Source organism: Eleginops maclovinus, chromosome 13 (assembly GCF_036324505.1).
Source record: "Eleginops maclovinus isolate JMC-PN-2008 ecotype Puerto Natales chromosome 13, JC_Emac_rtc_rv5, whole genome shotgun sequence".
NCBI lineage: Eukaryota > Metazoa > Chordata > Actinopteri > Perciformes > Eleginopidae > Eleginops > Eleginops maclovinus.
The window spans coordinates 6,029,393-6,054,735 of record NC_086361.1 but is presented as its reverse complement, the minus strand read 5'-3'; the positions used below and the strand labels follow the sequence as shown (position 1 = coordinate 6,054,735).

At 40.8% G+C, this 25,343-nt stretch overlaps 1 protein-coding gene across 1 annotated transcript in view; it reads right to left on the bottom strand.

Moving 5' to 3' along the window:
• The window catches only part of macf1a (microtubule actin crosslinking factor 1a), a 211,262-nt gene that overhangs the window by 93,038 nt on the left and 92,881 nt on the right, over positions 1-25,343 (bottom strand). Inside the window, 18 exon segments of the mRNA XM_063899408.1 lie at positions 46-172; positions 925-1,079; positions 3,919-4,071; positions 6,077-6,202; positions 6,524-6,619; positions 7,095-7,199; positions 8,220-8,381; positions 9,123-9,200; positions 9,404-9,532; positions 10,096-10,393; positions 11,226-11,380; positions 12,526-12,619; positions 12,853-12,980; positions 14,598-14,693; positions 15,821-15,940; positions 16,414-16,520; positions 16,860-16,972; positions 17,200-17,366. Of these exon segments, the coding sequence (XP_063755478.1) occupies positions 46-172; positions 925-1,079; positions 3,919-4,071; positions 6,077-6,202; positions 6,524-6,619; positions 7,095-7,199; positions 8,220-8,381; positions 9,123-9,200; positions 9,404-9,532; positions 10,096-10,393; positions 11,226-11,380; positions 12,526-12,619; positions 12,853-12,980; positions 14,598-14,693; positions 15,821-15,940; positions 16,414-16,520; positions 16,860-16,972; positions 17,200-17,366 (2,409 nt within the window).

The window sequence follows — 25,343 nt, the reverse complement described above, 5'->3', positions numbered from 1 at the left end:
AAAAGGAGCAAAGACAACCAAACAACAGGGTGAAAAGAGCCTCACCATGTCCAGGTTCCATCCAGAGACGGTCCGGATGTCTTTGAGCAGGTAGTGCCAGGACACCACGCTCTTCATGTTCACATGCAGCTGATGCCACAGAGACATGACCTTCTGGTACAGCTGCTCTGCCCTACACACACACACACACACACACACACACACACACACACACACACACACACACACACACACACACACACACACACACACACACACACACACACACACACACACACACACACACACACACACACACACACACACACACACACACACACACACACACACACACACACACACACACACACACACACACATTGAGGTGAAAACTGTTCTGAAAAAGTGACTTACTGTACAAACTACTGGCAAAACACTCAATATGAACAGGGTCTGGAGTAATACTGCATGAAAGGGTTTCTGTGGTTCTTTAGTTTGATATTGATTCTCTTTATTTTCTTGTTGAGTCCTGAGTTTTTCTATTTAATGTACTTAGTTGAGTCTGTGTTTTGTACCTGTCTCTTGTGTATTTGTGTTCAGTTTTACTTATTTTTAAAGGCCCATCTGGGGACTGGCATTGCACATTTAACTGGCTTAGGCTGGAGTGGCTTTTTGTAGAAACTGGCCTCCAGTGGTTTGGAGTTTGAAATTGTGTTTGTTTTAAAGGTCCTTTGCCATTAACTTGTTATTTGAAAGTTGCTTTACTTATTACATTTTATAATTACTCATAATTACATGTCTATGGCACAGAACATTCTGTACTGTTCCATGGGCCCTACCAATCAAAATGCTTTCCCATGTAATAATTTTAGCTACTGACCAAAAACCTCACTTCATCAACAACACTCGTATGTGCTCCATGTACTGCTTCACATTATGTCTCACCTGCCGGCTGTCTCCATGGCCTCCTGGTTGGGGGGTGGGACGGTGAAACACACCGAGGGGACCATGGCCTCGTTCCCTGTCGTACTGATCACTTTCCACTTGGTCCTCTGGGAGTTGTCCTCCAGCACACACTCCTCTCCCCGGGTTATTGTGATCTGAGAGGGGGAAGGGGTTCGGGACGGATAGAAACAGGAAAGAGAGGGTGATGGATGAACAGGGGATGGAAGGAATGGAATGACGGGTTTTAGGAGTGAGGAACAGATGGAGAGAGCAAATTGATGTTAAAAAGAATGATGACAGAGGTAGGACGACAAAATGAATTGAGGAGAGTTGAAATGAAAAAGAGGGGGAGAGAAGAGAGAAGTGAAAACATGTCAACCAAAAGCTGGAAGCAACAAACTCATAATGCAACACAAGATGCAAACATTCATGATTTTCATGAAGTTGGCAGAAGCCCAAAAATGATATGACAAAGAGACCTTTGACACGTGTGGAGCGAAAGCTTCTTTTAAACTCTAAAGTGAAAGCTTTTATTTTAGAACATTCTTCAAACTGAGGTTTAATGATACCTGGGCTGGGTTCCATAACGTCCCCAACAAGGGAGACTGCATTACTGAGCTGGTGAAACCCAGCACAGGGCACAAACAGAGAGTTTGGGATTAGAATTTTAGTGTTTGATAAACACAAGACAAAGCAATTACTGTGGGGAAAGTTTAAGGAATGCACATAGAAAGGCTACAGCTGAACTGCCTCCCACCCACCACCCTCTCTCACCCCTTCCCTGCACACACACAGCATCGATACATCAATAATGCAAAGCTAAGCACACACAGGAAATACATGGGATGTAAATTTAAGCACAAAGCTGTGAGTGACTTGTTAGTGTCTGAATGACTGAATAAGCCTCAAAGGCATTTTAAATTCAGTTCAGCTCACTGATGCCACCTGCCCCTATCACCGCTGATGCCAGACCTGTGACTGCATGTCAACTTCCACCTTTCATCTTTTGAGCTGTCAGTATGGAAGTATTAGTACGTACAAGAGGAGGGGAAACGAGTTGAGGACACACAAAGAAGAAACAATATGTTTGTGTCTGCCTCCTATCTCTAAAGTATAATTTCCTTCCTATTTAATATATGTTGATTCATTCTCAGGCATTCCAATACCCATATCATAGTTTTGAGCATGCACAATTGTTTAGTAAGCTCAAATACATAGTTTGTTAAATGCAGAAGGCCCAAAAAGACATACTGCATCTGTTTGCGTTTTGCTACGCAAGATAGCATGCTTTTCTGAACCACAATTGACGATTGTGTTCCAAACTCAAGACTTATTCATTTTACACGCGACAGATTTCATGTTGTGGATATAGGACAAAAGGGGTTAAAGCGTAATGTCATGACAAAGTAGTATGTCCAAATTGTACACATATTAGTTGTAAAAGTACATACTCTTTAGGGGAGCTGCAGTATGTACTTAAGTAAAGAAGAAAAAGTCATTGTCTTTAGTTTTTGGCACATTTTTAGATGTCCTGTTACCACAATTCTGCTATATAGTGCCAGTAAGACACAACAAGTGTGCAACACAAAGATCTGATCCATGTGGTGACTTTTTGTCATTAGATATCGAAAAATAACCACAACTGAACAGATGGAGTCTAGACTAGGCCCCCTATTTAATTTTCTGTTGTTGTTCCAAGGTAAAACGTTTCCATGAATGAAAGGTACAAGGACACTTTAATGTTATTCCAAAACGCCTAAAGCAGGTGTCAAACTCACAGTGACCTCATGTCACATTACTGACAGTTCAACCTGACATCAGCTGATAAGAAAGGAGCATCAGGGCAGTGCGGTGTGTGTGCAGTGTTAGAATCGGAGGTGAGAGAGAATATAGGCAGCTATACCTGAACGTTTGTCTTGTCAGCCCAGCCGACAGACGAGAGGAGGAGGAGGAAGGAGAAGGAGGAGGGAGTGAAGTAGGAAAGGTAAAAAAAGGTACATGAGGATATGGAGAAAGAGGAGGAGACACAGGAAAGTGAAGGAGAGAAATATTACTTTTTTGCACACGGCTTTTCTTTAGCAGAACTTTCAGCTCTGTTGCATCACCCTTGCTTTTAAAGATCAGTGATGCAGGACCAAACCCCCTTCTTTCCTCACCTGGATACAACACCTCTCATACAGTATGCTTCAATGAACTAACTGACCCAGAGGACTCCAGCACAGCTATAAATAGCAGCATGTCCATGTTGCCTGGGTGCTAGGTGCTGCTTTTCAACTGTGTCCGCAAAGGGGAGGAGACAGATTTATAATTCATCGCATTTGAGATTCCATGAGGGCATCACAGCTGAGATAGAGAGGCTGGTCTATGTGTGGTATGCAAAATAATCATTGCACAACTTAAACGTTCTTCTTGTTCATCACCTTTTTAGCTTCCAGGTGGCTATTTTAGGGGATTTCAACTAGATTCAGTCATTTATAAAAATAAAAAAACAACCACAAAAGCCCAAGAACATGTATTGTGAAAACTCAATTAAATCTGGATTATATTCATTAAGCTCCTTTAGCTTCCAAATTAAACGCTGCTCTTTGTACTCGCCAGTTAAAATGGAGAGGAAACCATTTAAAAAAACGCCGCTGTAGTCTTTTCATTAATATGGACCTCCTAGGCTGAGAAAATCATTTGTGTAGACGTGCTCATTAATCTGACAACAAGAAAAAAGTAAATGTCACAGCATGAAGGAAGGAGCTAAAATAGAACAGTTACAAAGTGGATGTGGAAGGGGGCTTGGAGAGGAAGTGCAAGGTGGGTAGTGGAGGTTAAAACAATAGAGTGGGTGGGGGTAAATGGGGAGCTGGCTTTTATACACACAGTTTGTCTCAACATTTCCTGGAAAAAAAGGGAAATCAAGCTTCTACAATTTCTTTTTAGGTTTTCAGTATGAAAAACGTACACCCGCACACGTCGGTGAGGAGTAATATTTGGAGGCTCCCATACCTCTATCTGCCTGTAGTCGCAGATGGCTCTGATGGGTGTCGTGGCTCCCAGGGTGCTCTCTGCGTTGCGTGGCCGGAGCTGCACCACGGTCTTGGCGCGGCCCACCAGGCTCGCCACTGTGCTGCGGTACTCGATCAGCTGCTCCTTCTCCTCCTGCAGGACAGGGGGCATGTCAATCACTTCCTGTAGTATTCGGTCACAGTTACAATGTATCATTGGACCAATCCTTTTAAAAGGGTTAATAGTCCATCCATCATTTTGTAAGTTAGTTATCGATGGCAGTCTAATTCATCAAGCTGTGAGCCCCATTATCAGTCAGTGTCACTCGTATAGCTTGATTTTATAGATAACCAATACAGTATAGCTAAATATGTTTTCCTGAACGGCTTTAAGGAATCCTTAAGAGGTTATCCTACTTCCTAGGTCTGATTTAAATTGTTTTCTCTACATGTGCAAAAAGAGTGTGTTTGTTGTTGTAATACTCATGTTGGCCACAAGAGGCTTACATGCACAAATACCCCATGCTTGAACAGGACTAAATCCATGTGAGTTTAAAATGTTGACCTGATGATGGCGCTTGATGAAAAGTAAATGGATAACCAACATTACTGGAATCAATTCTAAAAGGACTACAATTGTTAGTACAAAATGTCCTGGCAATCCATCTGATATTGGGACCAAAATAAAATAATCCATTTTATATTTAGGATTTATCTTCTAAGGGCCAGGACAAAATTCATAGAATCCAACATTTCTTTTCTAATTTATTACCGTATATCTTCCTATAATTATTACTAATTTTTCACAATAACCTGCCTGTATTCAATTAAAAACATTATATATTTCTTTTTAAAATATAGTGAATTGTCTTCCAATTTTGTTGCATATTAGCCTGTTGCCCCTGAGAGGAGTGGACTTGCTGATTCAGATGCTTGTGTTAGCTGGGGCGCTAACCATAAATAATTTAAAAGGTGTGCTCTTCACCCTGACCCAGCAGAGAGGGTCATTAAGCATTCATTATAGAGAGACAGGTAGGGAGGTGTGGACAGAAAGAGAGGGATTGAGGGAGGCCTGTGTAAATAACTTATACATTAGGCTATACAGACTGAATTTCTCATGAAGATGGCAGTCGCTGCAAGTCAGCTCTACTGTAACAAGCCAAATGACAATCTAGGGAAAGAATGTCAAATTAATTATCAACCCGTGAACAGTTTCATTAGCAGAGTCATTTCAGGAATGATGACGCTGTTATTTCATTTAGACGGACATTTGTCTTTGCTTAATTTATCTTTGTTGACAGCAAGCACTAATTAAATCATATGTGAAGAAGAGAAAGGGCTAACAGCATCACCTAAACCCTGATCTCTGCCTGAAAGGTATTGAAACAGCTGATTTAATATCATCTCTTCTCAGATTTTATGAAAGTCAAACAAAAGGTCCAGCTGTTTGTTTTTTGGTGTGATTCAGTAGCAGTGTCCAGCATCAGCTTCACCTTCACAGGGCGTAATGGAGCACAGGACACTGATCTACACCGTTAGATAGCATTTGGAAATAGACACATACTGAACAATGCTGGCTGCACACATGTCTGTGAAAAGAGCATCTGTTTGTGACACACACCTCTTTATGGAGAGTATGCACTCACTGCTCTGGCCTTGGAGCATTGTTCACACTGACTCTGCCATCTGCTTGAAGTCCAAATGTGTGTGTGTGAGTGTGTGAGGAAGGTGTGAAGATGGCAGTCTCACAAATGTGCCACAGGGAGATGACTCAGCATTCTCTAACCTAGAGATCACTTGTCCCCGTCATGTGGCGTGCTGTGGCTGCCTGAGGCCGAGCACAACAGTCAGGAAGACAGCGCTGTGCTAACAGGACCTCTTCCTTTACTTTCTTCTTTCATATACATGTATTTATAAAGTTGGTATACAGTCATATGATTCATGTTTAAGCCTCCATCCAGCCTTTATTTTGAAATTCCTAAGGTACTTCTTTCTCAGCTTTCCCTCCAAGCACACTTCCTTTATTGACATTTAAACAGTGCCTCAACATAAGAAATATGGCACCCTAAAGTGAACAAAGGGATGTCTATTTATTTCTTGTTTCTGGTCAAAAGAATAGATTGTTTTTCATTTTAAAAGATCTGAAGGATTATAGATACCATTGAGTCCTGCAGCAGGTCTTCCAGTTTGCTCAGTCTGCTGTTCTTGTCACAGGTGTACTGCCTCTTGATTGTTTCCTGCAGCTGGCGCAGGTACGACTCACAGTCCCGAGCATCACTCATAAACTGACACAAGAGACAGAACAATGTTAGAATGGTTTCCCAGGAACCTGTAGAGAACAGTATTTATTTTGTGAAATATGTTCTACAATGTTAAGACACAAATGTATAAACTCCATCATGTAATTGTATACAAAGAATGGTAAAAAGGAGGACAATCGTGGATTTGTCGAAACAAACAGATAAATTGCAGGAGTATCATAACCATATATCTTGAAGAATGTGCAGATTAATTTATATTTTGTAACTTCATAGCTCAGTTTCAGCCCATTAACCAAACTAATAATGAAAAATAATGAGCCATAATATTGATATTTTGTGGCTCACCTGGAAGTATGCCGTGTTGTCTTTGAGATGCTGCTCGACACACACACACAGCTGGTTCACCCACTGCCACTGAGTCTGCAGGGCTGCGCTGTACGCCTGATAACACGCAGAGAGAACAGGCAGTGTATACAGAACAGATTATTAACGGGGATGTTTCCAGCACACATAATCACAGTGATTTCTCTCCTGTATTGCGATCATCTATGCAGTGATCCTGGAGAATTGGCCATATTGACATATAACGAGCAGGAAAAATAAGCATTAGTATGGTTATTCAAGAATTTAGCTCCATCATACCATAGCTTACATTCAGCTTTTCCATTAGATTTAACAACAATTCCCAACTGTTTTATTAAAAAGTAAACAAAAGGTCACAATTTAAATCCTGCCCTTTAGAATCTAAATTTAAATATTTTTTAAAATGCCATAAAAACAAGATATCATTCGGTGTACAGTTGAGTAAAAAGAGGAGGATTGTTTCAGAAGCATTGGGGTGGGCTGTTCCAACCAATGAGTCACAGAGGCATCTCTAAAGGTCAAAGAGTCGATCTGAATACAGCCACAGGCTCACCTCCACACTCTGCTTGGCCGGGTGGTTGTCCTGACACAGCCGGTTGGCGGTTTCCTGGAGCGACCGCATCACGTCTTGTTTTTCATCCAGCTCTAACCTCATTTCCTGTAAACAGAGCAGGAAGAGACGGACCGTAGATTACAGGATCTGTATGGCAGCGACATGATGGAAAAATAGGGTTTGTGTGCATGTAGAAACTACTGATGCATTCATATCTGTGGAATCGGCCCCCAGTTTGTGTTCGGGACACACCCTCTCCAGATGTAGGGCTTAAGACTTTCCTCTCTGATAAAGCTCATATTTAGCTATAGGCTTAGACTGTCGCGGAACATTATAAGGCATTAACCGATGGTGTCAGATAAAAAGAATAAACACCTACCCGGAAGTCAGAGGAAAAACACACAAAAACTAATTTAAAAACAATTTAATTGAATCAACGGAATTGTAATGCTATTTAATATTTATTTGCTATCATCTAAAAATGAAGGGTTATAGTGGATTATGACAAACAAAGAGGATTAAACGCAACCGCTGTCTGCTGGAAGTATTTGTAGGATTTTGTGCACATTCAAAGATGAATAAATGACCAAAAAAAACAAACAAACAGTAAAAACATTGAGGGGGATATTTGATTATTTTTTGGGGAAGCACCATGAAGATTGTTGACATCCTGTGGGATCATTTAAAAAAACAATATATAAGAGCTCACAAACATCCGATCATTACGCTATGTTGTTGTTTTATGCTCTTTTTTACGCTATACACCGTCATCTATTGCACGTCTGTCAGTCATAGGAAAGAGATCGCGCCTCTTATCCCCAAGGCCTCTTCCATTTTTTTTCATTTGTGGTGTTTCTTTGGGAGTTCTTTTCTTGTCTGCTGCGAGGGTCTAAGGACAGATGGTGTAGAGTGCTGTACACACTGTAAAGCCCCCCCGAGACAAACGTGTCAACTGTGATATTATATAAATAAAATGTGGTAAAGTTTGATATGTAGGCTCATGTAGATACGTGTGTTATCTAGAAACTGGGGAGGGAGCTTTTTTTATGGAGGTTTTAAAATATAAGACATCCAGTAGTTCATTTAGGTTATTGTGATTGGCAGAAAGGTGCCCCCCCCACTCACGCTGTATAATTCTCTCTTGGCGTTCATGTTGCTGTTGTTGTCGCTCCAGTCGAAGGCGATCTCCTCCTCCTCCCTCTCGTTGAGCCAGATCAGCTCCTCTGTGCAGTGCGACACAAACGCGTGCAGACTCTCCAAGCTCCGCAGGCGCCATGACGAATGTTCCTATGGCAACCACACAAACAGGCATCATCATGCTGATCAGCAGTGCAGCAGAGAGACATTTAAAGATAAAAACGTCCTCTATTGCCCAGTGGGTGGGTTTGTACGGCTGGTTTAGTACATTTAGAATAAAGCCCTGTGAGGACAAAGTTTAAAGACAACTATAATAAAAACAAAGGGTAAAATATGAATTAATAAGACCATTTTTATGAGCTTTTCCAACAAGCTCTAACCTTTTATAAACAGGTATTGTTGCCTAATACGTTTTATAATTGGTACATGATATTACTTGCAGTTTTATAAATCATTGATACTCTACTTATATAAGGTCATATTATCAAAGAATTTTCTCATTAACATGTGCATCTTTAAGCATATAAATGCAAAACTGAGTATGGTGTCTCACATAAGAGATTTAAAGAGTGAATTTTTTACCCCAAAAAATGAAAAATGAAAGAAAAATGACTTTAAATCTAAAATTAAACCTCATAAGCAGGAGTGCTTTATTATTCAACATTACACACTAAAATCAAACATATAGAGGGAACAAAGAAACCAAATCTGAGAAAGGGGGCATTTGGGGTAAGGTGCAAAAAGAGAGCAGATGCAGAATGGTTCAGTATTAGCATATGAGAACTGTCATGGTGTAATGGGATTAACAGAGGAAGGGGGTGAACTAAGAAACAAAGAAGTGTGAAAGCACAAAATTCACAGCTGTTTGAGCTTTTTGAACTAACTACTGACCAGTAGTTTGCAGTATTGGTGCTCCAGCTTGGCCAAGGTTTCAGAGTAACTACTCTTGAAGTTTGGAGACACATTAGCCTGGAGGAGAGGACGTAAAGAACATCAGAAACCAAGAGACGTCAGACAAAAGATCTGTGTTCATGTATAACTGACAAATTACCTAACATTCACCTAATAAAACCCTGGCGACGCTGCAAGTGTGTGTGTGTGTGTGTGTGTGTGTGTGTGTGTGTGTGTGTGTGTGTGTGTGTGTGTGTGTGTGTGTGTGTGTGTGTGTGTACCTCATAGCTGCGTGCCTCCTGCAGGCTGCTCATTAGCTCTTCTACTGCAGTGTGTATGGCGTTGTGCTCTTGGAGGTTGTTTTCTACAGAGGGGAGGTCTGCGCCCCACTCAGCTCGCTCCATAAGCTCCTGTAACACACAGAGTCAAAGGTCAAATAAACATTTGACCTTTTTTTCAATGAAAACTATTTATTTGATCATATGTATTTTTTTTCCCAAAATGTTTTGCTGTTCTTTTAAAGCCATTTTAAGTTACATTTATTTTGTAGATATTATGTAGATTTGATTTTACTAGCGGTAAAATGAATGATAATTACTCTCTTGCTTTCCTTTATGTTTTATGAAATTGTTAATAAAATAATCACATTTACCCTAAAATAGTATTTGCAAGAATATTCTCTTGTTGTATTAATGGTTTTTGAACGGTGCCTAAAATGTATTTCATGATATACAAATAGTTAAAATATAAAATTCTCAGGGTCTTTCAGTTCCTGAAGTGTAGGGGTTTGCTGCATTTCTGAATTTTATATTTATAAAATAAAAGAAATATCTTTGATAAATCATAATGAGCTAATTTTTTACTCTTTCTTGACATTTTATAGACTAAATTGAATAATCAAGAACACAATCTGCTAATTTATAGTAAGAAAAAAAACCCTCGTATCATAAACTCTTGTCCTATATTGACGGACCTGCATCTCCTCCACCCATCCCAGCAGCTCGTAGATGAATCTCAGGCTTCCTTCGTCCTCAGATGAAGACATGGCCACCAGCTGAGAGCGAGCTGTGGGTCGCCGCAGGAGCGCGGCACCGACTGCACCCACTACCCCGACGGCCCCCAGCAATGTTTGCCCCAGCGTCAGGCCCCCGTCTGAGGCTCTCTGCTGCTCGGGCCCGGTGGTGCCCAGGCTCTGGGTGAAGTTGCCTTTCCTATAGAGGCTGGAGCACTGCAGTCTCAGGGAGACCAGCTCCTCTTGAAGGCAAGACACTCTGGGGATGTGAGAAATCAAAATACAGTTACAGGAAGGGACACGGCTACATCCTTTAAAAAATATATATTCTGTCACGATGCTTCTTCAGTAATGTTCTTATTTTACATTGTATGTGCACTTTATTTCATTAACGCCTGCTATATATTTAATTTTCTAATATGTTAGTCTGTTTATTTTATTCTGGGTTTTATCTGCACAGTCCACTTTGATGTAACACTGTACATTTCATACTGTTGGGCAAATAAAGGCCTACTGATTCTGATTTCTAATATTCTTTCTTTGAGCTGAGTTCCCTTGTTGTTAAAGTGATTTCAAACGGTGACTCTCTTAAAGTCTCCTAGATAAAGCCATGAATGGGATAAAAGAAAAGAGAATAATGTTGTTTTTCTTTAGCATTATGGGAAAAATGTCGTAAGGGTCAAATGAAGCACATGTTCCTGTAATTAGAATTATATTAAACAAAAACGTTTTTAAGTGGATTTAATGGTTAAGTGAGTGAAATAAACTAATAACACAGTTATAGCACTCTTGTAAGTTATTAAAATGAAATCAATTTACTATAATAGAGCCTTTAAAACCACAAAGAGACAACACATAATCATATGCAAATTCCCAGCTTTAATCTAGTCTCATATCCCAATATCATTTTTACATTGATATATCTCCCAGCCCTGGATGGAACAGATTATCTGTAGCAGAACATTACAGACTTTAATGGCAAAACACAATTTGCATAGCCTATTTCATACTAATTAACCAATCAAGGGACCGCTTTGATTGTTGCATCCTTCAGTCATTCATTGTCGGAGTAAACAAACCACTGAACCCACCTGAACACCAGCTGCTCCACCTGGTAGTATTTCTCCTCCCTCAGGACTTTGAGCTCCTGGTTGAGTTGTCTGATGAGAGACTCGCAGTCCTGCAGGTAACAGGCCAGCTCCCGCTCACACTGCACCGCCTCGCCGCTCTCCAGCCGCGACATGTCCTGGACCCCAGAGCACACATGGGATGATGAGAAAAGATTCTATTTTCTTCACAGCAGCATGTTAAAACAAGGCATTGCACATAATTAAAAAAAAAAGCAATCCCAAAATAAAGAAACCCTCAAAATAGAAAATAAAACTGATCTGAAAAGAAAATATATACATGTTGACAGTGAAAGATAAAATCTGTAGACCATCTGAAAATAAACACAATGAAGGGCCAAATGACAGTTAATAACATTTAAAAGTAGGATATTATTAACGAGATGTTGCTTTTCTTTTTTTACCTTTTGAGTTAAATTAGTTAAGGGTAAGCTTCTGGTATGATGTTCTGCACTTTATTGTGCCCAGGCAATATTTTCCTACATATTTAATATTAATAAAGTAGCATAAAAATACTTCTCTTAAAAGAAAAATTCCTACATCTAAAATGTTACTTAGTAAGTTAATAAAGAGCATTAAAGTGAACTTAAAGCAACATTAAATGTGTATCTATTTGAAATGTTTCTTTACATACAGCTGGGAAGCTTTTGAATTTCACACTGGGGATTGTTAATGTCTTCTTGATATAATGTCATCATGTATTTATTTAGTAGATTTTCTATCAGTAATCTGAAGCTCTAAAAAATCTAAAGCTGTCTGACAAATCTATTCGACTAAAAAGTACAATATTTGAAGTTGAGCAGAAGAAGCACAGAATGGTTAGACTTCAGAAAAGTATTTAAAATGTGTACTCAAGTACAGTACTTGAGTAAACAATTAGTACTTAGTTGCTTCAATGACTGTCTCTAGCCATAGATTCAGCAAACATATGGTAAATTGAAAGTAGGAGCAGCAAATACCAGTAGGATTACTCTAATAATAAATAAATAAATATAGTAAATGTGGGCTATATTGAGTAACCATGTGGATAAATGAAAAAGGATATCTTCTAAAGGTCATATAACTGTCAACAGAGCCCAAAAGAATAAACATGATTTAGACAAGTAAACATCTCGACCATTTCTAAGGGTAATGTCTTTGTCTCAAGGCAGCAACACACAGACAGGGGGCGGGATATGTTTGTACAAGCAGGGAAAATGGTGAATAAATATAGGAAATTTAATTTAATATGATGAAAGACATCGGAGGTGCAGTTAGTACTCACGGCCTGGAGTGTGTTTCTGGCGAGGGTGAGTTTCTCCTCACAGTCCAGAGCCATGTTCTGGATCTTATTGGCCCTCTGAAGCAGTTGCTCTAGCCTGAAAACACACACACAAACACACACACACATGTAGAGGTTAAGGGGCATGTCCCTTAGAAGCACACAAGATGAGAAATTGAACGGCAAGAGTTGCATCAGCTATAATTCATGCATCTGGCTGAAGTACACATGTGAATGGATTTGTGTGTGTGTGTGTGTGTGTGTGTGTGTGTGTGTGTGTGTGTGTGTGTGTGTGTGTGTGTGTGTGTGTGTGTGTGTGTGTGTGTGTACCTCTCCACCGCCGGTCGTAGAGCCTTCTCTCTCTCCAGCATCTCCAGGATGAGTTTGCCCCACTCCTCCTCGAGGTCGTTGGGATGGAGGCCCTGAGGAAGTTTAATACGACCAAACTCTATCCACACCTGGAAACGCACACACACACACACACACACACACACACACACACACACACACACACACACACACACACACACACACACACACACACACACACACACACACACACACACACACACACACACACACACACACACACACACACACACACACACACACACACACACACACACACACACACACACACACACACACACACACAATTTACTTAACATCCCATCATGCTTCAGAGGAAGTGTACACACACAGTTTAAACATGAAGACACTGACAGTCTGCTAATAGAAGCCTCTATTACCCGATATTGTAAAAGAAGAGGTGGGTGAAATACTACAATCCATTATTTAAGTAAAAGTACTGATACCACAGCTAAAAAATACCCTGCTAAAAGTAAAATTACTGTTTTTAAAATGTTACTTTATTAAATTAAGGTAAAATTATCAGTAAAATGCACTTAAAGTATTACATGTAAGAGTACCCAAGGCAGAAAAATCCCAAAAATCCCCCAAACAATAATACAACAATCTCTTAATTGGCTAGATTAATTGAAAAAGCTATTCCTGTTTAAACTTTTGGCTCTTTAATTTATATCAAAATATGAAATGTTTTAAACGTTTGTGTTTTTAATCTATATTTCTAATGTAACAAAAAATGTGAAATAAATGCATTAATTAAACCTATGAAGGCAGCTGCATAAAGGTGAGTAAAAACAAAATACAGTAAGTAAAGTTAGATAGCTAGTTGGATTTGAGTAAATATAACTAGTTATATTCCACCCATTCTCAAAGGAAGGGCTGGATTTAAGTACATTTCAGTGGAAATGAATTTGGCTGGATGGGTGAAGCAACTGAAGCACTTTCTGCTGGAGGGGTTTCCACATGTTCTAATCACGCAAAGAATACTCAACAAGGATCAGCCATGGCAACTTTAGGATATGATGACTTTCCGGCAAGGCACATTAATGAATACATGCTTTTTTTTTATGCCTGAAAGCACCTAAAAAGGCATTGCTTACTTTCCTGAATACCCCCACAATATATTACGAGATATATTTAGTAAATGTCATTTATTTATTTTCTCTCTGTCCTCGTTAGGCCGTTGTGGACAGATTTTGTGGAGGTATCCAATGAATGACCACCTTTTATTATTGAATATCAATTAATTTAGTTGTATTTTCTCAAGCCCTAGCATATTGTCATTGCGCTTGTGTTCACCTATTTTCCTTCCTGAAATGTTATTCTATAAAGATGTGGAATGCAGAGGAGACACATGGAATATCATTATTTTGTAAACTGTTGCTGGAGTCAAATAAAGGCCTCCTTTACACCAGAGGTACAGTACGTTCAGGAGCGATCATAAGTCACACCACAGACACCCTGCTACAATCAGCTGAGTGAGAATAAAGGAGGACCTATAATCCTCCGTCATGTGTTTGTGTTGGAACAATCTGCAGCATTGATAACAGAAACACGGTGGAAACGACTTCCCTTCAGGAGACACAAGCCGCAGAAACCTGCTGATAACAACACCACTCTAACTCTGCGCTGAATCCAATTTTGCACAGCGGGCTCTGGCAAACATTGATTGCCATTTCCTCCATCTTTACTCCGTCTGTCATTCTTACCTCCAGCAGTTTGTAGAGGTGTTCGATGTGACCTTTCTCCATCTCCTTAGCGGGGATCTCCGTCTCTTTGAAATGGACGTACTCGTTGTAAAGTGCCTGGAGGAGGAGGAGGAGGAGGAGGAAGTGACCATGGGTTCAATATTAGTGGCTTTGTTATAGGTCAATACCAGTAATCAGTGAACGTAAAAGCTTTGTAATCACAGCTCTCTCTGTGGGTGATCATTAGCCAGTTTTCTTGATGGTAACTTCAAGCTACAAATGTGACTGCTTTAGTTTCCCGCCATCCCTTTCTCACGCTTTTTAAACAGTCAATCATGTTTTAGCTTCCTTTTCAACAGTAAATCTTTCCCGTACCGTACATCGGCGTCTGCTGTCGTCCATTTTATTAAACCCTGCCCCCTTTCTTTGTCTTTATTTGTTCTCTCAAGGTTTCATACAACATGCTTCACTGCTCCCTTCTTCCTGACTGAATGTGTTGAGAAATAAAGAAACAGGGATTGTATTCCCACCTCACCAGATGCATGTTGGTCTGAGGTAAATTGGATGACCTTAAGTTTAAAAACCCTACATTTGTATCTCACTAGATAAAGTTAAATAGTAAACTCTTCCTGTTTAAAGAGGACATATTCTACACATTTTCAGGTTCATATTTGTATTTTGTGTCTCTACTGGGTCTCCATGCTTTAATGTTCAAAAAGCTCTTTTTTTTTCTCATACTGCCTGTGCTGCCCACATCTTTTCACCCTCTGTCTGAAACCAGAGCCCATTCTGCTCTGACTGGTTAGCTGGCTGGCTCTGTTGTGATTGGTTAACGGATTAGAGATGCCACTTAGCCTATCAAATACAATGTGTTGGAGCGCTAGCCAATAGAAAAGCAACTGTTACACAACAATGTCACTATGTTACAGAAGTGAACAAAGGAGTCTAATGGAGGGGTTTTAGGTGGGTGGGTGGGAGAGAAACTCCTTCTGGAGAGAACTTTGGAATTTTAGCCTTTGCAGACACTAAAAACTATATAACACTACAGGAAAGGGAAAACCCAATAAAGCATAATATGGTCTCTTTAAGGTACTTTTCAGTATAAAGAGGGATGAAAGTGTCCCTCGAGCTTCCATGTTTCTGCGCTAACTTAAACAAAAGTTATGATAGCAATTTCACAGGAAACTGCATGCATAAGATGAAAAATAAAAGGTCTAAAAATAAATATAATTCGGGGTTCTCACCTTGAGTTCCACAGGGTTTTGTGGGAAGTTCTTGTTGGCCATGATGGCCGTATGCTGGCGGCTCCACTGGAGCAGAGAGAAGAACCTGGACTGATACTCCGACCAGCGCTGATCCACCTCCTGAGGGAGGAGGACATGGAGGTAGAGATGAGCAGTGATTTGTTTGCAGAAAATCAGACATTACACCTCCACAAACCAGACATTTTAAGTCCTATTACAGGTTTAATAAAAAAAAAAAAACACAAACATATATTTATAATAAGTGACTAAAGCACCATTCGATTAATTGCATCATTATGTAAAATTTCCAGCTCATTACTCAGGAAGCTGCACACTGGACTTGCAAACTAAAAAATGAATGCAAAATGTGGAATCCAGCAATAGTGTATAAAGATATAAACTATGGTATATCAATGCTAGAATTACCATGAAAACAAACACATTTTTGGAAAATGAACAGGAATGTGTAATATCTTTATGGAGAATGTAGCTAAAGCCAAAGAAAATTAATTTGAATAATTCATTAATAATGACTTCAAAGTTGGTTGCACAGTGATGGTGGTGTGTAGACAGTGGAGCAGACAGTGACGTACATGTGCGGTGATGCCCTCTCCTCCCTCAGGGATTTTGGGGAAGGCATCATAGATGGAGGAGACGTAGGTGATGACCGACTTCTCATCTGGAGATGGAACATCGACGTCTGAAGGGAAAGATGCAAAATTTGAGTAAAACTGAAAAACACATTTCTCTTCAAATTTCTTGTTGAGTCAGTTTAATATCCAATGATACTGACTGACATACTAACATAAGGTAAAGCAGAAAATATCCTTATTGAGCAGCTGAAAACAACATTTCCTGTAGGCTACTGTTTGCATGACAGATTACTTAAATAGATTCTGAGCTGTCAAGCAGTTCTCAATAAAGAGAAAGTTTGGTAACTAAAATGTAAGAAAAAGTGGTGAATCTAAGAAAATCCCCCTTTAGTCCCGCCCTGGCTGGCAGACAGTTAGTGGGTCAGTTTATTCTCTAGCCGTCTCACCTTCAGCGTCCAGCAGACTGGTCACCCCGAGCGACTCGGCGATCTCGAAGGCCTGCTCCAGGTTCTCCCTGTTACTCTGCCGCGACACCACCTCCATGTCGATCAGGTCTGGCCTGGAGAACAAACACAGAGAGGGGGGTGTTGGTGTACTTTATGTGTCTGCCTCTAATCTATTGTATCTGTTCAGCAGACCCGAACACATATAAAGTATTTATGGCAGCCTGTGTGTTTGAATGCTTCCAGAGCCTGCAGAAAGTATTGAACCCCTTTGAATTTGTATACATTTAGGGGATTTATAGCCTGAATACACTTCATACATGCTGGCTGGGTATCTTCTAACCTGTATCTGTGCAGCAGAGCGTTGAACATGCGTCCGTTGCTCCAGGACGAGGTGAAGTTGACGCAGCGGAGGCCGGGGTAGCCTTCTGTTGCTTGCTGGCTCCATAGCAACAGCTTCTCTTTGGCTGTGAGGTCGGACGACTCGCCGCTCACGTAGATCTCTGAGATCTGGAGGAGGAAGAGAAAGAGCAGGTGTTACTGCTGGGATTCACTGTATTCTTAAAGTAAAAATATGATCAGAAATTAAATAACTAACTCTCTGTTGAGTTGTGTTACCGAATGCACTGAAACAAACTGAAAAGTCCACAATAAGAGTCAGATATTAAAGGAGGCAAAACGATGTCTTTCTGCTCAAAAAGTCTCAGAAAGCTCCTCAGAACCATGACTGAAAGGCAAAAACTGAACCCAAAGATATAGAAAAAGTAATTATATTCTCACATGTAAAGATGATTGCACGCCTCTCTTTGGATCAGCAAAAGTACGCTTTTTGTATACCACATTTACTCGCGTCAAGTATTGAATACTAAAATGGTTATATTTTGGCCTCATTTATATTGAAAAGAAGAAGCTATTTGCAATTAGTATTTTTTTCGCTTAAATATCACCAATATTTTCAACTTTGTGGGCTAATGTAACCACCAAAATATATACATTTAATTTCCTAAACATTCGTAATTACAAGTATTTTTTGCAGAATCAATAATTCATGTAAAGCTAATCATAAGAATGTAGCATTTGCCCTTCATATCTTGATGCATTTAATATATTAATACTTCTCCTTACCAGTAAGCATAGCAATATACAGCAGACGAAGTCAGCATTTTAAGCCACAATGAGTCGGCAGAAATGACAACATGATAAGGACTGCAGTGACTATATGAGGCACTGACTATCTGAAAATATTTTTTGATTAAAACAATTTTAAAAATCCTACTTTGGAAACCTAAGCATGTTTATCTGGATCATTCATGTACTTTTATATTTTCCCAATCTCCTTCATCCATAATTTACAGTCTACCCTGCTCATTAGCTTGTGTACCCCCGCTCCCAACACTTGGCTCCTCCTTCTGTCTCACTCCCCCCCCGCAACCTCGATCTGTCTCTTCAGTTTTTCCTGTTCTTTCATCAGTTCTGCGTCAGACTCCGATCAATCTGCTGAGCCCTCTTCTCCTCCGCCTCTTCATATCGCCCCCCCACTCCCCTTTTGTTTTTCACTGGTGTTGTACAGAATACCAGAGCCTGGGTTTGATATTTAGGGGCAATATGTAAAATGTTTTATCAGGATGCCTTCTGGCCCCGAGGCCCTTTTTCATTTAGCATTATCCTTTGAGAGTTATAGGTCTTCATTCTTAGGGCTTCTTAAAATATGTTAGAAAGGTCTAAATCTATCAGAAGAAATGTTCCTTAAACACATTTTAAACTTCTTAAATTATAAAAAATTGTACTGTATGATGGTTAAAAAAACCTTATACCGTGCCTTCGGTGGATGCTGTTATTCACAGATCCTGAGAGCAACTCAAGGACATAAAGTGCATGTTTACTGAACGCCTGAAGAGTAACCAGGCCTCCATGGAAACGGACTGACAGCTACTTTATCTACGTGTTCTGCCCACTGAGCCTTAGCCATTTTCTTTATGCATTCCTCTTCCTCACAATTAGCTCTCTTTAGGTCCAACTGTCCAAGGTGACAAAGGGGAAGTGATGTATGTGCAATAACTCTCAGTATTCCCTCTCTCTGTCTCCCTGTCTCTCTCCATGCTGCTATTATAGAGCAGTATGAAAGTCCAGTGAGTGCCAGGAGACTGCAGCAACAGCCAAAAAAGACATGGAGGAGGGGGAGAGAGGAGGGAGGAGAGGAAACATAGAGGGGGGTGACTTGCAACTGCAGGGCGCTCCTAATTTAGCAAAGGAAAAATACATAAAACTACAGATAGATGCAATAACAAGGAAACAGAAAATGTCAACAGGCAACAGAAAGATCTACCAGCATGATGTCACGCTCCTAGCATGCTAACAGCCAGCCCAAACATTATGCTGTACATACATCTGCCCATTAATATGCAAGTAACATGTTAGCATTTCCATCATTGTCAAACTGAGCACATGACAAGCAGATAAAGATTAGAGAATTAGATTTGTGACTTGAATGGCAATAGACTAAATGTATATTCTGCTCTGTGTTCCCCTGCAGAGTTTCATCTCTCTGTATGCTTCTACAACCTTCTTTGCAGAGACTTCGAAAGCATCTAATCCTCCATCTGAATATTGATACATGCAGAGGGCTGCATCTGCACTCCCACTGTAAGAGTATCACATCACTTCTTACTGTCGTGCATTTCTGCTATAGACTGTATCGAAAGGAGGTTTAAACACACCCTATAAGAGCTGTCTTGGCGTTTATACAGCAAAATAACTGTAATAAAATAGGGCAAACGGTATTTGACTACATTTCACAGCCTTCTCTAAACAATAAAGCTTCCTATTGTGTGACCAAAGTACACAACTTTGGTCAACTCAAAAGTGAAAAGCAAGTTAAAGTTGAGGGATCGACAATCAATCCTTCATCAAGAGATTCTAAATGTACAAATTTGTCATTTTAACAGAGCTGAAGACACGGTTAGCTAAAAAGCTATATTGTTTGGTAAGCAACCTACTTTTTGTTGTAAATATATATGATTAGCATACTAGTACTATGCATTTTGTTAAGCTAACATCCTGTGTAGTCTTCATAGCATGTCTATTAGCTGCTTTCAACAACAGGTAACTGGGTATTCAGCTAGCAAACAGAAAAAACAACAACTGTAGAATGTACTGAATGAACTCCTCTGAAGCTCTTAACTGTGTGGTGAAATAGGCTTAAAACATGATTCATACTCATTTCCTCCACTAATAGGTTACAGTAAATATAGGTTACACACACAAAAGAGCAGGGCGCTTGTCACATGACATGCTGCAGTGACCCTCAGTCAGGCTTCAAGGACTGTGTGTCCAAATACTTAAAATATACATACAGTAACACGTTGTGTGCATGTTTGAAGTCCTGGTGTTAAGGACTAACCCTTATCTTTGGTGCCGGATGTTTATGTCCTGTGCATATCCAGAATGTGTTACTATAAATGTGAAGTGTTAACGGCGCAGGTTAACATACAGGGTGCGGTGCACAGAAACATAGAAATGTGTTGGCAGTGGCAGCAGAGTGGAGTGCAGCCATGATAAAGTCAACAGGTCTGGTAAAAAAATAAGTTTTTAACAGGTAAAATAGACATTTAACCAGAAACACAGGATTAACCAAATGTGGTTGGGAAATGTTTTTACATATAAAACCGGATAATATTATCAGGCATGATAACCCATGAGGATATCTTTCTGTGAGAGTCTAACAACACTGATAACACAGGATGTGTGTCAGCAATGAATTCAGCCCGAGAAGGAGACTGATTTGTGATTTAAGAACCCATAAAAGACCAGGGTTAAAAAATAAAGCCATTTTAAGTAATCTGTGTGTTTATTCACAGGTCTGCTTGCTCAATTTATACTAAAAAATCCGGTCTGGATTAGATTCGGAAATACTTGTGGGTGATGTGTCTGATTCTTTACTAAGCTTTGCAAGTGCAGGTTTGAAAAGCTGTTCCTGGGGACGACTCTAAACCGGTCACAAACATCCAATATCTATCAGCAGAACACCCTGTGGTTTAGGACCAGCCCTGTTTCAGAAGCATAGCCTCTTTGAAGTTTGTGAGCAGAGGGGGGGGCACGACGGAGGAAATAACAACAGGGAGGGGCAATGGAGGATGGACAGGAAGAGAAACTAAAAAAAGAAACATGATGTTTTTTAGGTAAAGACAGAAAGTGAAGCTGTAAAACGATGGCTTTCGGTCATTAAGCAAAAGGGATGGACGTGAGGATGAAAGATAGATCCACAGACGATAGACAGATAGCTGTATAGCTTCAGACAAAGCAGGCGGGTATATGGATACATTTCAGTGGAATCCCCTCAGGGCTCGATGAAAAAGCCGCCTCGCTGATGAATGCGCATTTCAAATCCCTTTTATGCAGAGAGGGGCATCACAGGCACCCACATACACAGGACAGCTGCATTTTAAACCGATCACAGAGGCATGCTGCCACATCCACACAACTCCTGTCATGACACAGGAACACACACCACAGGAGTATTGATTATTGCTGCAGAGTGAAAAACCCTTTTAAGCAAGGACCTGTGAGGATCTACTGTATCAGTGTTTGTGTGTTTCCCATGACTCAGCAACTGTGCAGCAAACGAGACATATAGCACTAAACACAACCTGACATGACGTCAGCTGCCTGCACAGCCACACTGTACCACCTCTATGTGGAGGAGAAGTGAGCAAACTGTGGCAGCCGTCGTGAAAATTGCCCGTCATCTGCTGAATCACTGCAGTGGCTGCAGCAGCGTTTTCATTCTCAAGGTGAAGGAGAGCTAAAAAGCTGATAGCTGGCACAGAAACTCTCCCTCTCTCCTCGTTATCCTGTAAGAGCCTTGAATATAAAGACATACTGTACTAAGCAGCACCAGGCTGGACTTCTAAACTGAGGTCCATTCATATTTCATTACATATCAACAGGAAACAAGTAACTTGGCACAGAGCCATGTCAAGCCATACTAAAAGATAGATTTCTCTTTTAGGTTTAATAAAGTCCTTGCAGGTAGTCAAAGTAACTTGAAGTATTTCAGTTACTACGTTCACTATTGTTCAGTCCCTGATTAAAATGGATAACAAAGTTTGGGTGTTCTGTCTAAAAAGAAAACACGTTTCTTTCTTTCTCAAACTAGTACCTAACTCAAAACTTTCAAACCAGTCACTAAGGGTACAAGCAGAGTTAAATATGCTGAAGCTATTCAAACAGCAGTAAAAGCTAATGTAGAAGTGACTAGAAAGTAAATTCCTACTAGTACAATAGTCATGATACAGTAACCTTTTTCAACCAAAATCACTAGAGCTACACAGTTATATTGTGTGCTGGTGAATTGGTTAGAAAATGACAGTGTCAGGTTGAAGCAAAAGTGACCCTCTCATTAGAAGCAATGACCCGTCTCTCACACACACAAACACCCAGGCTTTCTGTCTCTCACACTCTAACAGACGTCAGTAGTGGGCAACAGATTTTGTGGTGTGACAAAAATAACAAGCAATGGAAGGAGGTGAAGGAAAGGGAGTGAGGGAGGGATACTGGGGAAGAAGGATGGGATAGCGTCTGTGCTGCGTTGATTAGACTCTGGGGACAGGGACGGAAAGAATGGAGAGACGCATAGTGCCTTTCAAGAGCTGATAACAACACACACACCAACACATGAATATATAACCCTTCCTGACCAGGGACACGGTGCACAAATGACGACAATGCACCCTTCACAAAGCCACACTCATACATATCAAGAGCTGTTAATTCCTCTCTGCAGCACTATAAAGCACTTGTTCACAAAATGGGCTCCAGAGACCTCCACCATCACAGGTTTGATGCCACTAAGGTATAATTTACTGCAAATTATCCCAACAAAATAACTTTTAGGTTTCATTCTAATCAACAGAAACATCCTTTGCACAGAGTAGAAAACACTGTCCTGCAGATGTAACTAACCATTTATGTGATTACCGATTAATCCGTCAATAATTTTTAGACACTGAAAGTCATAGAATCATGATCATTCCCTCACAATTTCTAGGAACAGCAGTTGTGTTTTCATACTGATGTTTTTTCCAAAGATGTTTCATTTTAAATGATAACAAAACAGAAAAGCAACAGGTAATATTTTATTATGTCTTACTAAGCGTTGATTAATTTTTGGGGATCAGCTAAATGACTCATTCAGGAGTTGCCAACCTTTTGCACCTTTTTTGTGAAATTATTTAGTTTCCTTTCAGCCAGGTAGAAAATGTTCATAGAGCCAGTACCAGTCGGCCTAGATGCTTAAGGGAACCTCTGAATTAATCAACTATTTTTGGCAGCACTCAAAATAAAAAGAGAAAGTTGGTTTAGGATTTGATGAGTAACGACAGGACAGAGGTAGATGGAGGCAAACCTGAGGAAGGTATTGGACAGTGGCCTGTTGCAGAGGACTCTCCATCATGGAATCCAGCCTCTCTGATGAGCTACTGGTGAGTCCTCCCCAGTCCGTCTGACTGGGAGTGGTGCCTGCTGTTTCTGGAGAGGTCAGCGGCAGGTCGCTGGCGTAGCCCGACTCCAACAGAGAAGAGTGCTCCTGAACCGAGGGGTGCAAGCTAAATCCCTTGACAGTCAAAGTGTCCTGAATCCGCATTTGGTTAGAGGACATGGGAAAATCCCCTACAAAAATGTTGCCTCTACTTTTCTCCTCCTCAGACAGTTGGACTTTGAGAATATTTCCTGTGACTGGAGAATGGGCAAGGGGCTCTTTACGCACCTCTACCTCACTGTCACTTACGCCACTCCATACTGGAGAACCAAAATCACTAGGATACACTGTCCTCACAACGCAGAGCTTACCATCTACCTCACGGATATGGACAACGCCTTTGTGCTCCCTCCCTAAAGGCGTCCGCACTATTGCTTCGGTTTCTTCTGGTTCTCCGTTAACCCGCTTATCCTTCTTTTCCACAGTATCTACTTTCCCTTTGACTTTTTTCTCCTTTTTTTGTCGAAGGATCCAAGGTTTCTCAAGAACCCCTTGAACTTTTTCTTTAACACGACAAACTCTTCCTCCACCTGGAGTTGTACTGCCCAGGGTTGGGGCTGTGTTGACTGGCGTTGTGGTTGTTGTTTGACTCGGGATGCTGGAGACATCTATGATGGCGCTAACTGTGTCTTCCTCTCCTGGAAGGCAGAAAACCCCTCTCCAGGCTGGACTGGGCTTAGGGGAACTTTCAAGTATTCTGTTGTTCAAATGGCCACCGACCCTGGCACTAGCAGAACCAGGGGAAAGGGTATTACTGTGCAGATGAGTTTTGGAACAAGTTAACTCTGTATCGGGCACTGTCATGAGAGTCCTAGCACTGTTGCTAAAATCTGCGGATTCTCTAACTGCAGCCTTTACCTCTTCATCTTCATCTCCAAGCTCTCTTTCATCGGGCCCCTGGCTTCTTTGTTTCTCAACACACTCCTGTTCTAGCTCTCTTTTCCTGTTCTTCCTTCCCTTGTGCTTACGTCTGAAACGTAGGCGCTTCTTTGGTGATAGTGGGGGGGCTCCCAGATCCCCCTCCCGAGGAGGCCTGACACAACCAATGGAGCTCCCCATGTCTTTGATGTGGACAGATGGCAGTTTATAAAAAAGAAACCTTAGCAAATACAGGCAGTTGATCCATCGGGGAGGCCAATATGATCTTCATTTAGATTTGAAACTGAATTGCAGTCTATTGAGAGCAAAATACCATCCTTGGAAAATTGACCGTTGAGAGGTAATATTCAGAGTTGCTGGCAAGTAACTGATGGCTCCCTCGTTAATCTGACACCTGTGATTGCTCAATTTTACATGGCAGCATGTTGAATACAAGCAGGTGAATATAAAGAGGAATGATATCAGTTGTCACCGAGGCAGGGAGGGAGAGAGAAAGTATTTTTCTTTGGTGGCTTTTGGTTCAGTCACGAGGCAGGCAGCAGCAAAGTGACGTGTCACGGATTCCACCTGTTCTTCCTCTTTTCTTTACCTCACCTGATGTGGAATCACTGGAAAGCCCTGCGTTTTAGGGCTATGTAACCACATATGTATATATGCAGGCATCAGGGTGCTATTCTTTGTCTTTTTATCCCAGAAGACTTGCGGTCACAGGCAAGGACATGTGGACACAAATATGTCAGCAAAGACACACAAGGGAGGTAAATTAATTTGGTCGGGTCAGGTGTCTGATTTATCGCTCGTGGCAGGTGAGCTGCTACCTGGCATAAGGCAATATGTTACGCGGGATGAGGACTTTGGAAGAGAAAAAAAGAGTAGTACAGTTCGGTGCTATTCAAACCATTAGTGAAGCTCCAGCTGCTTCACACACCCTGCATGTTTCTGTGCACAAAGTGTGAACATCCGAGGGTGTGTACTGTAGGATTTTGGGGAGTGTTGGATTCAGAGGCAGTCTTATCTCACTTCTTCATTTAATCCCATAATTCCCTCAGATATGAGAGATTTCTGCTATTGGG